Genomic DNA, 17476 nt, shown 5'->3' with positions numbered 1-17476 from the left:
CTGTGTTGGTGGTTTTTCACCAACATCAGTAATTTGTTCATAGCTGTAGTCCAAATGTCTTTTTATTTGGGGGTTTTATATCATGGTGGTTTGGTACCAAGGATGTTATACAATCAAAGGGATGAGAGTGTATGCAAAAGAGAGAGAGAGAATGGATATGGAAGCATTGCCAACTAAAAGCAGTGCTGTTTCAGTGGGCTTAGCCAAAATGCTTTTACCTCATGCCTGCTTTTAGTACTGCTTTAGGCCATCATTTCTGGTGGTTTGCTGTTTCTTTTAATGTTTAAGCAAAACTTATAAGGTGCTTTGACTATATATTAATGTAGAAAAGCAGAGAATAAATTCTGTGCATACAGAACTATTATTGTTCAGAGGTACCTCACACCTGTGCTTGACATTAAAGCAAAATGTTTAGTTTGGAAGGTGTCACCCCCCAGTTTTGTTTAGTTTCACTCATTCTGGCATCTGCTTTGCATACAGGATCCTTACATTGTTGCAAACATTACATTTTTGCAAACATTATAAACAGTTTTTAAATGGTGTCTGGTTAGTTTGCTTTTTGTTTCTTCAGGAAAGCAAACTCTATTTTGCATGTACAGTGGTACTTCGGGTTAAGTACTTAATTCGTTCCGGAGGTCCGTTCTTAACCTGAAACTGTTCTTAACCTGAAGCACCACTTCAGCTAATGGGGCCCCCTTCTGCTGCCGCACCGCCAGAGCCCGATTTCTGTTCTTATCCTGAAGCAAAGTTCTTAACCTGAAGCACTATTTCTGGGTTAGCGGAGTCTGTAACCTGAAGCGTATATAACCTGAAGCGTATGTAACCCGAGGTACCACTGTATCAGTTTGTATAATAAGAATTTGTGTGGCTTCTGAGCAGGAAGGAGACGGGTGACCAGTCTTGCATGTGACCATGGTTGGCTAGCCTAGAGACTGACTTGCAAATTTTCATCCTGCAAATTATTTATGTTCATGATTAGCATGCTTATATCACACAGACAAAATGTAGAATGCCCTAGATAGGGGTGGGAAACTTGTGGCTTTGCAAATGCTGGAGAGGCACAAATTTCCCATCCCTGCTGTCATATTTTTAAAAAGCAAGTTAATAGAATGTTAGCCTGGAATCCTATACCCACTTATATGGCAGTAAATTCCATTAAAGTCAGTGGGAATTACTTCTGAGCACACATGTATGGAATTGCACTGTCCTTACCAGAGTTACACTGTCAAAGGACTGCCTGAAACAGGAGGACTTAATCTGGTTATCTAGGACTTTTGGTTGATCAAGTATTCTATTTTAAATTTTTGTAGCCGAAATGCACAAATAATCTGGACTGTCATGTTTCAGATCTTATTTTCTCCCACAGCTCCGTGATTATGATAATAACTTTAAATGTGCTGTCATATGCTTAGTGGAAAACAGAGGAGAAACAGCATTAAAGTTACAGGTCAGACATCTGCTGATGCCAGTCGTAGAGAGAAACTGCAACGTTAAATTATGAGATGACTCTTTTGGATTTTAGCCAATTTTGCATTGAATAAAATCTTCTGCATTTGAGGGCAAAAGAACTGTTCGCACCATGTTCTATTACATTCCTTATGAGGCTTCCCCTCTACATAAAGTGCAGATACGACATTGGAAATTAACTATTTCAATGCTTTTTTTATGTCTCATACCTTTATAGCTCTTTTTCGGTAAGCTTGCATAGCCTTTCACTAGTCTTTGGCTAGGAAATATAAGGATCTTTATGGCTGCTCATCAGGATAGACAGACGCACTGCAGTTTTGAGCTAAACAATGATCGCAAAAAAATTGTTTTGTGCCATATGGAATTGAAGGCCTGACTGGTTTTTTTTATTTAATTATTATTATTAAAAATTTCTTAGTTTACAAAAATACGTGCATTGTCTTTTTTTCAAGTTGTGTTTTTTACGAATCAGTTTCATTTGTTGTGAGGCAACAGTGTTGCATGCAGTATTAGGTTGAGGAGAAAATAGGGGGAGGGGTAGTAATGCTTCTATTCTTTTACTTAGTATATGTGCGTGTTTTTGTGTCAGCATCACTTGTATGGGTTCTCTTACTATTTGGGAGGTTCGGGTAGCCTAGGGTGTGGTTGGCAATTAATTAATTAATTAATTAGTTAGTTATGCCCCGCCCATCTGGCTGGGTTTCCCCAGCCACTCTGGGCAGCTTCCAGCAAAAAATTAAAATACAATAATTCATCAAATACAGTGGTGCCTCGCAAGACGAAATTAATCCATTCCGCGAGTCTCTCCGTCTTGCAGTTTTTTCATCTTGCGAAGGCTATTAGTGGCTTAGTGGCTATTAGCAGCTTAGCGGCTATTAATGGCTTAGCGGCTTAGCGACTATTAACGGCTTAGCGGCTATTAACGGCTTAGCAGCTTAGGGGCTTTAAGAAAAAGGAAACAAACTCGCAAGAACTCGCAAGACGTTTCGCCTTGCGAAGCAAGCCCATAGGGAAATTCGTCTTGTGGAACGACTCAAAAAATGAAAAACTCTTTCGTCTTGCATGTTTTTCGTCTTGCGAGACATTTGTCTTGCGAGGTACCACTGTATTAAAAGCTTCCCTAAACAGGGCTGCCTTCAAATGTCTTCTAAAAGTCAGATAGTTGCTTATTTCCTTGACATCTGGTGGGAAGGTGTTCCACAGGGCAGGCATCACTACCGAGAAGGCCCTCTGCCTGGTTCCTTATAACCTCACTTCTCGCAGTGAGGGAACTGCCAGAAGGCCCTCAGCGCTGGATCTCGGTGTCCGGGATGAATGATGGGGGTGGAGAAGCTCCTTCAGGTATACTGGGCCGAGGCCGTTTAGGGCTTTAAAGGTCAGTACCAACACTTTGAATTGTACTCAGAAACAAACTGGGAGCCAATGCAGGCCTCTCAGGACCTGTGTTACAGTATATGGTCCCGGCGGTCGCTCCTAGTTACCAGTGTGGCTGCCGCATTCTGGATTAATTGCAGTTTCCAAGTCACCTTCAAATGTAGCCCCACGTAGAGCGCATTGCAGTAGTCCAAGTGGGAGACAACTAGAGCATGCACCACTCTGGTGAGACAGTCTGCAGCCAGGTAGGGTCTCAACCTGCATACCAGATGGAACTGGTAAACAGCTGCCCTGGACACAGAATTGACCTGAGCCTCAATGGACAGCTGTGAGTCCAAAATGACTCCCAGGCTGCGCACCTGCTCCTTCAGGGGCACAGTTACCCCATTCAGGACCAGGGAGTCCCCCTAACCAGCCCACCCCCTGTCTTTGGTTCTCTTTGGTTGGCTGTAGTGAGATTGGTTATGTGTGTGAAGGGGTGGATTTTTGGGACAGGTTAGCCAGATTGATTCATATCCTGTCGGTGGATTCTTCTTGTTGTCTTGTTGGGCTATGTATGTGTTAAAGGGAATCCATACTGGAGTGGAGGTGTCTTCTTATATTTGTCCCCGACTGGTTTCTAAGAATTTCCAGTTGTTACTTTAAGAGCTAGATAGTCATAAGTTGATGGCTCAGGACGGGCCTTCATCAATACACACATACTGGATGCGTGCGTACCCCTTTTGGTAATGAACGTTTTAAGTACATTTCCGTGCAAAGAGTGGGATGACAGCATATTTGCATTCAGACCAAAAATACAGCAAAACTGCCACACCAGCAAAGCTCTTGTCCATGGAAGCTTATGCAAAAGTAATACTAATTTATGGGACTCTTTTTGGTTAAATGATGTGCCTTTTCATGTCAGATGAGCTGGTGGAGTTGAGGTATGTGCAGTTCCCAGGAGAGTTGTCTTCTCTTTTTTGTTTCTGCATGCATGTGATGTTTTCAGTTCTAATGTTTTCTTCTGATGTATCCAAAAAGTTTAAAAACCACCCTTGACGGAGAATTTCTGTGTACTGCCAGCTTTTTTTTAATGAAGAGGGTATAAGCACTGTCTGCCCCTGTTGTAGATTTCCTATGATCTCACTGAGGTTGCCATAACCTTGCCTTCAGGCTTTCCTGGTGGTTTATGAAATCACCTTTTCCACAGCTTCTTATAAACAGTTGTAATTTTAAAAATGGCTTGTCATCGTCCTGGAAAAGCATAGGAAGTGACTCAAACAGTGAATACAGTCATACCTTGGTTCTCAAATGGCTTAGTTGTCAAACAAATCAGCCCTCGAACGCCGAAAACCTGGAAGTAAGCGTTCTGGTTTTCAAACGTTTTTCGGAAGCTGAACGCTTCTGCTTGAGTGCAGGAAGCTTCTGCAGCCAATCGGAAGCCACACCTTGGTTTTTGAACGGTTTTGGGAGTCGAACGGACTTCCAGAATAGATTAAGTTCCAGAACCAAGGTGAATATCTGAAAAGTATAAGTGAGGGACAGATAACGCTAGAGGGATTTAAAGAAGCATGGTGAAATTTGAGAAGTATTGTTAAAAGGGAATAGAAAGGGAAAGGTTTAAATAATGACAATACAAACTTAAGGAATGCGTAATTTAAATAACGACTATGGAAAAGCTGAAGGAAGTCCAGAAAAGAAATACTCTGTGAAAAATTGGATGTGAAATTATTGTGTGTTTGTGTTTTTGTTGTAAATTAATAAAAATTATTTTCAAAAAAAAAAAAAAAGGTCCAGAACCAAGGTATGACTGTATCTGTTTTGGTTACTGATGTTATCTGCCTCAAATGATCTCATATTTGATACCTTGATATCTGAGATCCTCTGATGAGGTGGGATTCAGCTGCATTTACAAGGGACTGACCCTTTAATGTATCAGTCCCTGTCCTGTGGAACTCACTGTTTGTGGAGGTTCAGCAGCAACCAACCCTGCCATCTTTCAGACATCTTCTGAAAACTGTTTAGACAGGCCTTCACAATATGATTTTGTTTTCTTGCAACCATCAGTGTCTACTGATGTTTAAAATTATGTTTCCTAGATATTTACAGTCTGGTTTTATTGAATTTTATATGCTGTACGCTGCCTTGATATATTTGATGTAAATACATATTCTAAATTTTCAAATCTGGCAAGCAAGAATACTAACATTTGAAAAAGCAGTTCAGAGCAAGGAGATCTCTATGTTATACAATCTCACCAAAAGGATATGATAATTCATGAGACAGGAAAGGGAAAAATGGCCGTGCTATTCATCTATTAATAGGCTTGTGGTTGTGGGTAACTCCACACCAGACAAGGAACTGCCCACAGATAAGGTGCATGCGCATTAATGCCAATGTCTCTTACGCAACCAGCATCCCATTTGAAGTAGAGGCTTGCATTCATCTCCACAGCAAGAGCTGGAGGATGTGGGTATACTGCTAGAAGCTGCCTCTTGGTGATGCCTTAAATCATATTGGCTTTGCCAACCCAGCTGCCGGAGGAATAGCAGCAGTCTGGAACTCAGGGTTTCTACTTCCAGCTTTTGCCTATTTGTCCTTGTTCTGCACACACAAACCACTTTGCCACAATGGAGATTGCAGACTTCCCTCTTGGGATGAATGACTGGATAGCCAAGACTCTTGGCAGCCACAGGCAAAGGTAGAGCAAAGTAGGCAGCAGTGATTTGTGCAGGCTCATCCAGGTGACCCCTTTCTTGAGCACGCAAGAGTAGTTTTCCAATTGTGGATATTTGTACGGCTGCCACATGCGTCTCTCCTCATACTTTGGTTAGCCCTATCAAATAGACTCATTTTTATCGACTGATGCAGCCTTTTGTAGGAAAGTTCTCCAGAGCTTCTGTCACAGTAGGTGAAGGAGCCCACACAGGTCTGAAGGAGCCTGCTTTGTTATAACCCTAGTAGGAATGTCCTCCATCCCTGTTTGGCAAAAATGGAAATTTCTGCTTCCTGTGAGTTTCTATTTTACTATAGGGATGAAGGGCATCTCTCCCACTTCTGCTTCACTGTCTGTTTTCCACCTGGAGTGAGATTGGTGGCTTAGGGCTTCTACCAGCGACCTACATATCCCAGACTATTGGTGTTTGCCCTGTTTGTTGTCTTCATTTTCTTGTCTTTTTCATTATTGGTTCCTTGTTTGGAGTTGCCATTCCCAGTTGTCAGATTTGGGGTTTGAGGAGTTGTCTTCACTCTGCCAGTCTGGAAGGTGGAATGATTCCTCCCCCTGGAGAGCTTCTGAAGGACTTGCTTGCCGTAGCCAGCAAGAGGAGTCATTCCTGCCAGGAACATCCCATCACCAAGCAGCCGTTTGCTGTAGCTAGACATTTCCACTCCCTCCCTCTGTGCAGCTGCAGCCCAAGCCCATGCAAGTTTCTTGGGACGTGAATTGCACTGCAGCAGGTTGATTGACAGTGCTGTGTGAAGTCACTGTGAATGACAGGTTGTGGAGTGTTGAGAGTGGCAGTTGAGGGAGTTGGAGGAGGTGTTGAGATGGAGTGAGAAGGAAGGCGATTTTATGTGTATGTTTTGGGTACTTCTATCCTGCTTTATAACCCTGAGTGCCCTTTGAAAGAAACTTAAAAAAGATTTTCACAATAAAAAACCATGTCTGAGCCTGGTATCGGGAACAAAGATGAGAGAGGGGGAAAAACATGAGCACCTAGGGGTAAGAGTTTGGGTAGCAATCAAAGAGGAGAGTTGCGTATGCCAGGCTGGGCTAGTAAAACTACTTATTGTTCTTTAGTTTTTTAAAAATAAATAAGTAAATAATGTTTAATATTCTTCAGTTAATGAAGCTGTTCTGCTCTGTGTGGATTCTAGGAACAGCCTACTGGACTACACGTGCCCTGTATTGATATATACAACTGCAGAGATAGCATGCCTCACCCCACGTGCCTTTTATTGATATACACAGTTAAACATAGAGAGGGAGAGGCCCACTGCTATCTATCTCTCATTAAGGGAAATCTGGATCTATGGGACCAACTGAGTGATTGGTCCGGTGACTTGTGTAGGAAGAGCCTCACAAGAGACCCCCTGGAGCATCACAGACTGATTTTTGTGCAGTGTGCAGAGTACTGTGGGCTTTATTGTTTTTCTCTTGCTTCTGTGCCCTGTTCTTACTTGGTTTTGTATTTCATTGTCCACTCACACTCCTCGTTTCCCCTTAATTTTAGTTCTGATGTTAGCCACCTTAAGCATAGTAATGCAGCTTATAAATGAAATGAGCACAATTGTGTATTTCTCTTCCCTTCCATGCACTCCTTCTTGGATGTCAGTCTCGGGTTCATGCTTCTTGCATTGTCTCACAATCTCTCCCTCCAGAGATTGTGGCTGGAGAAGGAAGGCATATTTTTATTTATTAATTTCTATACAGCTGTATATTTTTAAGAAAAATCTCAAAGCAATTTACAGCATATTAAATCAATAAAACATAAATAAAACATTCTGAAGAAAGTCAAATACAGTGGTACCTCGGGTTAAGTACTTAATTCATTCCGGAGGTCCATTTTTAACCTGAAACTGTTCTTAACCTGAAGCACCGCTTTAGCTAATGGGGCCTCCTGCTGCTGCGCCGCTGGAGCACGATTTCTGTTCTCATCCTGAATCAAAGTTCTTAACCTGAGGTACTATTTCTGGGTTAGCGGAGTCTGTAACCTGAAGCGTATGTAACCTGAAGCGTATGTAACCCGAGGTACCACTGTATATACAGTCAAAGCAACATAACAGAGAACTAAAATATTATCTTAAAGATTTCAAAATAAAACATTACAAAGGAGGTCAGCTACAGAATACATATTTAATATGTATAATGTTCCCTTCCAAGCATGCTGTGGTCTTGATGACATTCACCACCACCCTGACACAGGGATTTTATTTTATTTTTTGGTCTTTTATTTTTAAAGATCAACAATGAAGTTGTCAATCACAGTGCTAACAATCACTTGTAGTTTGGTCCTTAGATATAAAAAGTATTGCTTGAAACTGTATTAAAACAAGGACCCCTTCTAAGAGATTGCTGGTGCTGTTGTGGAACGTCCCTGCATTGAGTGCCAGAATGTTAAAATAGTGCAGGCTTCCTCAGCCTTGGCCCTTCAGATGTTTTGAGACTACAATTCCCACTGGTCCTGCTAGCTAGGGATCATGGGAGTTGTAGGCCAAAAACATCTGGAGGGCCGAGGTTGAGGAAGCCTGAAATAGTGCATAGCAGACATGGTGGCTACAGGGAGGACAGGAGTGCCAGCTTGGCCCCACGACCGTGGCTGCCATGCAGCATGCCTGCCCCTGGCACTGAAATTTGTGGGTGCCCGGTCCCTTCATGAGGAATTTTGTGGGCGCTCAGACACCCAGGGCCCCAGAGAGTTGGCACCTACGAGCAAGGAGAAATTATCACACCATTTCCAGCAATAGCACCTGCTGTAGCTCTTAAGATCTACAAGTTCCAGATGAATACAGGCTGCAGAAATCTCACATTGGGGGGAGATGCATTGGAGGGGCGCAGAGCAATCCAAACTATAGGAAGACAGCCAGGGTAAATTATGCTGGTGTAATTTCACCTACTCCTTTCAGGAGAAGGTTACTGCTAGCCGAGCTGGCTGAAGCCTGGCAGAGGGAAATCAAGCCCTTAAAACAGAATTGGACTTACAAACCTTCCTTTTTGCCGGTGTAACTTCTACTGGGTTGCTAGGTCATGTGACTGAGTTAAAAGGAGTTTCAAACAAGGGTAGGTTTTCCTCTACCCCATCCTTTTGGGGGGACTTACTCTGGCCTCAGCCAAACCAGTATGAAGGAACTTAACACTGAGATGGGGGACTTCAGCCACCTGAGCCTAGCTGATCCCCGGCCCAGCTACAGATCTGACTGTTCCCAATCCCCCTCATCTTGATGGGTCTTAGGTTTGGCTAAGGTTCTGCTTAGTGTCTCAGGTGTGCTGGAGGATGCTCTGCTTCCTGTGTATGAAGAGCAAGAAAGTGTAGTGGAGCTACACTGTGCTAATAGCTAAGAGCTGTGCTAATAGTGTCACTTCAAGGTAGCAACGTCCATATGGGAACCACTTTTGGAAAAAGCATCTTTCTCTTAGCTGAGTTTGTGTTGCAAGCAAAGGTTCTCAGTCTGGTCTGTGGGTCACTGGTGATCTGCCAGCTTCATTCATGCCGTGTGCAGAAAAGTTGCAGAACAGTTGAGAATATCACTGCTTGACCTTGCACATTAATTTTTTTTCTTTTCTGGTGACTGAAATTGAGGCCATTTTGACCAAGTGCTGGATCATTTTGACCAAGTGCTGGTTTTGATTATTATGTCAGCGCAGAAAGAAAAAGGGTATTGAAATGTGAGTTACACATGTGCTTTGATTTGTATAACAAGAAAACATTTATTAAGTGGTTGTTCAAGACTTGTAGCAATTTTCAAGTTTTGAGGGAGGAAGGTTGAGTTGTCATCTTTGTTGTTGTTTATTAAATTTATATGCTACCACTCATCTGAAGATCACAGGGCAGTTTACAATATAAAAGCACAAAAATACACACCATAATAACAAACAAAAATATACTCCCCGCAGTTTAAAAGGCCAAAGATGGTTTAAATATTAACCAAAGACCTGGAACAAGAGGGACATTGGATAACGGGCTGTTTATTTTGGTGATTTCAAATGATTACACACCTTGAATTCTTTCCTCTCCCCATCCTGATTTTAAAAATGCATTTTTAATGCTTTTTTTTTAGGTACAACTTCCAACCTGAAGTTGATCTTCCTAACCTGATGCATCGTACATTATGGTTCATGTCAACTTTGTTAGAAAATGGATATACGTCCTCCTGGCATTTATTTTGGTTCTGACCATTTGTTTGTGGAAGGAATCACGGAGAGGATTTTATCTTTCGTTTAAGACAGAAGACCAAGCCAATCATGGACCGTTGAGGCTGTGGAGGTGGAACAGCCTAAGACAAGAAACTGTCCAGGATGAAGCCGTCAATGGCACAGGCAAGCTCCATTTGCCCACCAACACATCTCAAGCTCATGTTGCCGTCACTGCAGTGCCAGCAAGAAGTAAGTTAGTCATAAAACCTGTGAAATTGCCAAGTCCCATCAAAGTGTGGAACAAGGACAGTTTGTCCAGAAACCTCAACGCTAGACTGCAAAAGGTGAGGAAGAATTATTTGCATATGAACAAATACCGTGTGAAGTACAGTGGGCCAAAGTATGCTGCTAAATCCAGCCCCCCAAAAGTGTTGTGCCAGCTCCGGAAGCAACTGAACTTTGGGATGATCACCACATCAGATGGGCCCTTCAATACATCAGAATGGGAGACCTACCTGCCAAGGAAGAATATCAGCATGGAAGTGGGGCAGATGGGCCGGTGTGCAGTTGTGTCCTCTGCAGGATCCATGAAGTCATCCCATTTGGGGGAAGAAATAGGTTTGCATTATTCCTCTGCCATTTATTAAGCAACAAAATACAGTTTGAAATCTTTGACTGGGGGTGGTGGGTGGTTCAGTGTTACAGGGCTGGAAAAACATTTAATTTTGAATTAAATCTGAAGAAGTGTGCATGCACACGAAAGCATATACCCAGAACAAGCTTAGTTGGTCTCTAAGGTGCTACTGGACATTTTTTTACTTTATTTGTTTATTTAATTTTGAATTTATTGAATTTGCCGGTAGGACCTTTTCTCTTCTCTCTTCCTGCCTTTCATTGCTCAGTGACCACAGATGTCTCGTAGGAAGTGAGTGTGGGATCCCGGAACATTAAAACTGGGTGTGGGTATTATATTTGAAATTAGGGGCAAGGCATTGCTAGAATTGGCATAGTAACATGTTAAAGCACTTGTGTGTTAAAACCTTGGGCTAGCTCAGGTTTAGCCCTAGAGCAGGTGTAATATTGCAGGCCTAATTCTAAACCAGGCATCCCCGACCTTCGGCCCTCCAGGTGTTTTGGACTACAATTCCCATCATCCCTGACCACTGGTCCTGTTAGCTAGGGATCATGGGAGTTGTAGGCCAAAACATCTGGAGGGCCGCAGGTTGGGGATGCCTGGTCTAAACCTTGCATTGTAATCTCACTTCAGCCATGAAGTCACAAGGAGGCCTTAGGACAAGGGTAGCTAACATGACGCTCTCCATATGTTATCCCTGACCATTGGCCATACCAGCTGGGCTGATTGGAGGCATCTGGAAAGGATTATGTTTGTTACCCCTGCCTTACAGTATTTCAGCTTCTGCGGACATCCCCACCTGTAATTTGGAGATAATAATACTGATCTATCCTACAGGGTTATAAGGATGATTGAGATAATGTACATGCAACATTCTGAACTCCGCTTGAATGATTTTAAATACAATTATTCACCTGTCCAATAGGGATCCCCAGTGGTGATAGGCAGTGTAAAATAAAACCAAAACAATATGACAACCTTATAAAAATCCATAAAATATAAACTAAGCCTGTCCCAAACAGACTCAGTACCTGCTCCCACTTTTTCAGTACCCACAACCAATATTACCTCTGTCTGTGTTAAGCCTCAGTGTCTCATCCACCCCAAAACTCTTAAGCTGCTTCCACTCCAAAACAGCAACCAGACATCAGCTTGAGATCTCTCTCCTTACAAGGTAGGTACCTTGGGAAATGGAAGTGAAACAGCTGGTACCCCCTTTCACAGCTTTCACATGTCCGCCTTTGCTGAAATTTTCAGTTCACAGTTCTCTGTTAACAGAGGATTTCTTTCAAATGGCATAAGAGATTCAGGAGCTAATTGGGATGTGGCAGGGCTGATGGGAAGTTTTCACATTCACAGTGGAAAGTTTGATTGTTGTAAGGCTAATGCTCCTCACTGTCTTCTTCTGAAGCAGTGGGACAGTTGGGTTCCAGAGCTTGAAACAGAAACTTTTGAGACTTCAGGGCTTTTGCTCGAGCAGGTGCCTTTCAATTTATATTTCCTCCTCGCTGCTTTCAGATCACCACGATGCAGTGCTGCGGTTTAATGGAGCCCCTACCAGAGGGTACCAGGCTGATGTAGGGCAGAAAACCACAATACGCCTTGTTAATTCCCAGGTAAGTTTGCATGGTATGCACTGTGCTAAGGGAGCAACAGAAAGGAGTGTGTAATGAGAGCTCCTTCAGCTCGTTTTTTGTTGTTCTGTCCTGAAAAGATTTGTAAGTAAGAATAGCAGCAAAAAGTAGAAGAATCACTTATGTCAGCTCTTTATGCTGCCATTGCACAAGAACACAGCTGATGAACATAAAAGGCCTGCCTCTAAACCTTTCTTAGTGATATCTGAAAAAGTGTCTTTTCACTGTGGAAAGGACAGCAGATTTTTTAAAAAGCACCACCTGACAGTGTGTGGGGAGGAGGGGGAGAGGGAGAGGGAGAGAGAATAATAATTTTGTGCCCATGTTCTACAAAAAAATCGTGGTGCAGCGGCTCACACATTGCAAAAGCGAGAAGGACCTTCAGAGTAGGCCACAGGGAAATGAGCAGTGCAGCATGATCCCTTTGCATGTTTATTTAAAAGCAAACACCCTGTGTTCAATAGGATTTACTCTAAGGAAAGTGCTCACTCATTCAAGAATGACTAGAATTGGAACGGGATGCTTTTAGGTTTTCTGAATGGGATTTCTGAATTCTCTGCCTGACAAAGAATAAGACCAAAGGAGTTTAATAGGGCTGAAATATTAAGAGAGATCACAGATTTTCCAGGTCCTTGTGCAACCCTTAAGGGCACAATCGGAAGAAAAGCAGTAATTTCTTGGTAAATAAATACCATTGCTCTTTTGTGATGATTTTAAACGGTGTCCCTGGCCGGTGATAAAAAGCAAGGAGAAAGAATGCAGACACACACTCTTGTCATTCATAGCACAGCATGGATTTTGCTTCACTTGCCCATCTAAAATACCTTTATCTTGGAAAGCTCAGTGGTAAAGCATCTGTTCTGGATGCAGAATGTCCCAGGTTCAGTCCCTTGCATCTCCAGATAGGGCTCGATATGCCCCCTTGTCTGAAACCCTAGACAGCCACTGCTGGTCAGTTTAAACAATGCTGGGGTAGATGGACCACTGGTTTGACCAAGTATGAAATAGCATATTGTATTCCTATGCACCTATCACCATTTGAAAGTGTTTTAAGAAAAACTGTTCCCTTTCCCTTATGGCAGGCATGTCCAAAGTCTGTTTTGGGGGCCTAATCCGACCTGTTGGTTGATTTAATCCGGCCCCTGTGACAGTATATGTCCTGGGGTAAAATGCTCTTTGAAAAATGTTTGGGCACCCCTGCCTTATGGGGTATTCCGGAGCCCATATAGAGTCCTTAAGTGGGTTCCCTATTGGTAGGAGAAAACAGAGGCCAACCAGGGTATATTGAGAAGCAAAGCGGCTAGTAAGCCTGATCTTTATTAAAGGAGCTGTTGCAGCAGGGTCCCCACACGCAGGAGGGAGGAGAACCCTGAACAATGGTGTGCAAGCCCTTACATAGGCATTTGAAATTGCCCACCCTGTAACCCAAGGCCACCCACCCAAAAAAAGATCATCACAGAAGGAGGCAGTCTACAGCAGAAATACTGTCTGCCAGGATCATGGTCACCGATTGCATTACCTGGGCAGTCTAGCTATTCTTTTGTAATGGTTAATACTTTAGTTCCTGAGTCCAGGTCACAGGTTCGCTCTATTCGTACACAAATATGCTCTTAAGACAGGATTTGCAAGCAAAAAGACAATGGGAAGGCTTTCCCATTTGCCTCCCTTACTGCAGAGGAATATTTGAGGCCATTGGGAGAGTCAAAATGGCTTCAGGATTGCTCTTCCATACTATTTCAGACACATGGTTCATATATTTAGATATATGTGCATTGATGAATATTTATTCTATATTTGAGACCTTAAAATTCTTCTAACAAAAGTGATCTCACTCTGGGGCACCATTCCATTTCAAAGTCTAAATCTGATGCAAGGAAGAGTCCATGTTCTCCAAACCACGTCCGCAATTGCGAATGACCTCTTCACTGCAACATTTCAACCCTCTATGCCCGCAGTCCAGTTTGGATATGTGGTGTCGCCAAAGGGATGCCCTGATCCCTGCAGCTGGCCCCGTCAGACAACTTGATTGATTGGAGCAGCAGGAAGAGGCGGAGGCCTTTTCCTAAAACTATGAAGGATGGTGGGAATGGAGCAGCTGAAAAGTAATCCTTAGGCACTTCGTGTTCTCTGCCGTAAAAACCTCCATGTGGGAAGTGTCGCTTCCAGTATTGCCCCATAGTCTGATGGGGAGACAACATGTGGTGGGAGAGAGTAAATCACACCTGTTGTCAGAAATACAAGAAAGCTAAACTGAAAATTAGCATTTACACAGAAGCCGGTTTATATATATATATATATATATATATATATATATGATATGCCATTCATCTGTGTAATAGCTAACGCAGAATGAATTACAGAGGCAAGTAAGTCCAGAGTTAGCAAAGCCCAAACAGTTAAGTAATGAAGTAGTTCATTAGGAGTCATACAGGGGAACACAAGTAAATCTGGTAGCAATTTAGCCACAAGCTGATGAAGGGCAGAAAGGCACTGCAAGCGGGATTGTGAAGCTGCGGCAGTACTGGTGTGGACGTACTGTGCTAAAAATAGCCAGAAGTATCTGGTGGCAGCATACTAATGAGGCAGCGGAATTAATGGAGAAACACTTTTGCAGGTTCGTGCAGAACTGCCCCTGAACCTCAGTTTGCAGAAGCAGTGGAAAGTGAAGATGATGATGATGATGATGATGATGATAATTTATACCCCACCCATCTGGCTGAGTTTCCGCAGCCACCCTGGGTGGCTCCCAATCAAGTATTAAAAACAATACAGCATTAAATCTTAAAAACTTCCCTAAACAGGGCTGCCTTCAGATGTTTCTTTGCCTTTTTGCTTGCCTGATCGGAGAAAGGGGCGTGACCGGCATGTGCACAGATACCTCTGGCTTCGTTGTGTGACTTGAGTGCAGCCTTCTGCCACACCTGTGGCCCCACCCACTTTTGCTTCCGCCTCACCCATCTGTGGCATGTGCTCCCGGAAGGTTGCCTGTGAGGGCAAGTGGCCTTTGGGTACAAAAAGTTTCCCCACGCCTTGCCTTAGTACTGTAACTAAGCCAAGATAGTGTGACTGGGACAGACACACATTTCCCCTCTTACTCACACATGTCTCCATATTTCTTTCCTTGCTCTTTTCTCCCCTGTGTTGACTTTTAGACTCCATGCTCCAGATGCTTTCCCCCCTCCTTTTTTCTAGCATTTTTAGATTTAGAGAGGTTTTTCTGTGGGAAACATTTCAGTCAGAGCAGTTGTAACCATCAGAATAAAAATGTTTGGAAGCGGGTCAGTCTAGCTTATGGGTCGCGGTTGCTGATTCGTGCTTTCTGAATTATGTTTTTCTTTCGACACAGAGGGCATGGCATTCAGAGTGCTACCATTCAAGTAACACGTATTGGACACACCCGTGAAGTTCTGTTTAATGCAAATAAAGTCTTATCACTTATTTTGCTTTTAAAGATAGCCGTAAAGGTAACAGTGGCTTTTAAAAAAAAAAAAGAAATGTGCCATTTGCACTCAAGCTTGCCATTCTCACACACAACCTGGACATATTTTGGGATCATTTGACTTTGAGAGCTGAGCCCATGCCAGAATTTGACCCTATAACCATTAACACAGACAACAGAGATAAATCAAAAGTAAATTGACTGCATCAAGGTGGGGAATTGGCTTGCTTACTGTAAATCAATAAACGGAATAAATAACCCTAGTAATAGGCTAAGTTTGAGAGTTTAAGACCAATACAAGAGTTAATTATATTGATTATCGTTAAAGCATTCCTGGGAACATATAGAAACTCTAGGATGCATTGACATGGGCCAGAGAGATCAGACTGACTTGCTTTAGGAAGAGAAAGGGAGGTTGTCAGAGGATGAAGGAGGTAGTAATTTTATGGGGTGTTGGGAAAGGTTTTAGGGAAGGATCAGAAGAAAGCAATTGGATGAGTTTGGGACATGACAAGGAGAATAAAGGGAGCAGGTCTCAAACTGGCTCAAAATTAAAACAGAAGCAAAGACAACTCTTGTCTTCTTGGCCATGAAAGAGTGGTAAAGGGTTTAAAGTGGTGCCAGCCAGGAAAAGTCTAAAGGCTTTAGAAATTGCTTCTAAAGAAACATCATTCTGTTTCTAGGTGATTAGGGGATTAATGTAATCTTTTGGGCTCTACTGGAAGGAGCCTCAGGCCATTGACACTACTTGATTAATAATTGTGGGAAGGAGTGCATAGGAAGGAGTGCCCTGTGCAGGTGATAATATCTTGCCTTAACACTTCCAGATTGAGTCAGATGCTGTTCTGTTTGTTTTAAACCCACAAGTGATAAGGGGAGATAGCAGAGATTTACAGTAAAGGAAACAATAGGTTTACCAGAAAGTGTTGCAACTCAGTTTGCTTCAGTATGCATGATGAGCTTCCTGTAATGGAGTCTGTTCACCAAAATCCCCTTCTCAGGCGCAGATTACCATAGAATAAGCAGAGGAGTGGGGTAGGCTTGCTTTGTAACAAGCTCATTTCCCAGTAAGGATGATCCAGAATATAGGCCCTAGTAGAAAAATTGAAATCTAATCCAGTTGTTTAATAACCCTAGATTGCTGATTGGTGGTTTACACAGGCATTCCCCTGTGTTTTAACGGGGCGGTTCCATTGCACATTTTAATAACGGTCATTTGTATTTTAATGTTTTAATGGGACTGTTTTATTGTGCACTTTAATTATGGTGTGTTTCTAATTACACTGTATCTTAACAAAGATGCTCAGTTGGTTTTTTATGCTTTGTAAACCATTTAGAAGCCACGTGGGGATTAAGGAATATATAAATTATTAAAATAAGAACAATATTTCTGTTCTCCCTACTCACATGGATTTTGAGCTTGACGATGAGAGGAACTTGCAGGTGCCTTTTGCAAGGCTTTGTGAGTTGGCTACCTCTGTATAACCCACCTTCATGGTCAGGAAAAAGTTGGGAGATGGTGGGAGGCTGTGCCATCAAGAACATATGATGTGGAGGAGAGACTGGTCTCGTTCGCATGTCACGGTAAACCATGTCTTATGGATTACTGCGAAAGAGATTGTTCCCATTTCGCTTCTCCCATCAGGTGAGCTGAAGCGACAAGCCATGAGGTTTGTGAACCCTGGATTGTCACTAGTTTCTCCTGAAGCAAAACAAACCTTAGCTTCAGATCATGGTTTGTTTCCCATGATCATGCATGGTTTGTTTCCCATGATCATGCGACTTTGGCTTGTCGCTGCTGCTTGCGCTAGTAGATGACCCATGGGTTCCCAATTCAATGATATGAAAGCCATTGACCATTGTGTGCAAAGAAGGCCACTGTCTGGAGAATATAGGTGCTTGGTGCCTGCTGCAATCAAAGATGTGCAGAGGATATTTTCTGTACAGAAGGTGTTTTTGAATTCATTTTTTCACTATAGATGTTTTGGATAACAGGAAATGCAGCTCCAATAAACTTGAGCATCAGGTTTTTAAACTATATAAAATTAACGAATTGTTATATATAAAAAAAGAAGAAATCCATGATAATCTTG

The 17476-nt window shown here is 42.6% G+C and overlaps 1 protein-coding gene and 1 long non-coding RNA gene across 8 annotated transcripts in view; both read left to right on the top strand.

The window, feature by feature from the left end:
* The window catches only part of LOC309532073, a 346799-nt gene that overhangs the window by 68289 nt on the left and 261034 nt on the right, over positions 1-17476 (top strand). The window lies entirely within an intron of this gene.
* ST6GAL1 (ST6 beta-galactoside alpha-2,6-sialyltransferase 1) overlaps positions 1-17476 on the top strand; it is a 106113-nt gene that overhangs the window by 78538 nt on the left and 10099 nt on the right. For 6 of the 7 annotated variants that reach the window (XM_082221875.1, XM_082221874.1, XM_082221871.1 and 3 more), the window contains exons 3-4: positions 9601-10294; positions 11829-11926. In XM_082221875.1, the coding sequence (XP_082078001.1) occupies positions 9652-10294; positions 11829-11926 (741 nt within the window). In that variant the 5' untranslated portion in view covers positions 9601-9651. Of the gene's footprint in view, positions 1-6319; positions 6399-9600; positions 10295-11828; positions 11927-17476 lie in introns of those variants that run through there. The other variant, XM_082221876.1, reaches the window with a different exon arrangement.

Source organism: Podarcis vaucheri (assembly GCF_965113315.1).
Source record: "Podarcis vaucheri genome assembly, chromosome: 5".
NCBI classification, from domain to species: Eukaryota; Metazoa; Chordata; class Lepidosauria; order Squamata; family Lacertidae; genus Podarcis; species Podarcis vaucheri.
The sequence above is the reverse complement of the archived record's forward strand: the minus strand, read 5'-3'. Positions and strand labels throughout refer to the sequence as shown.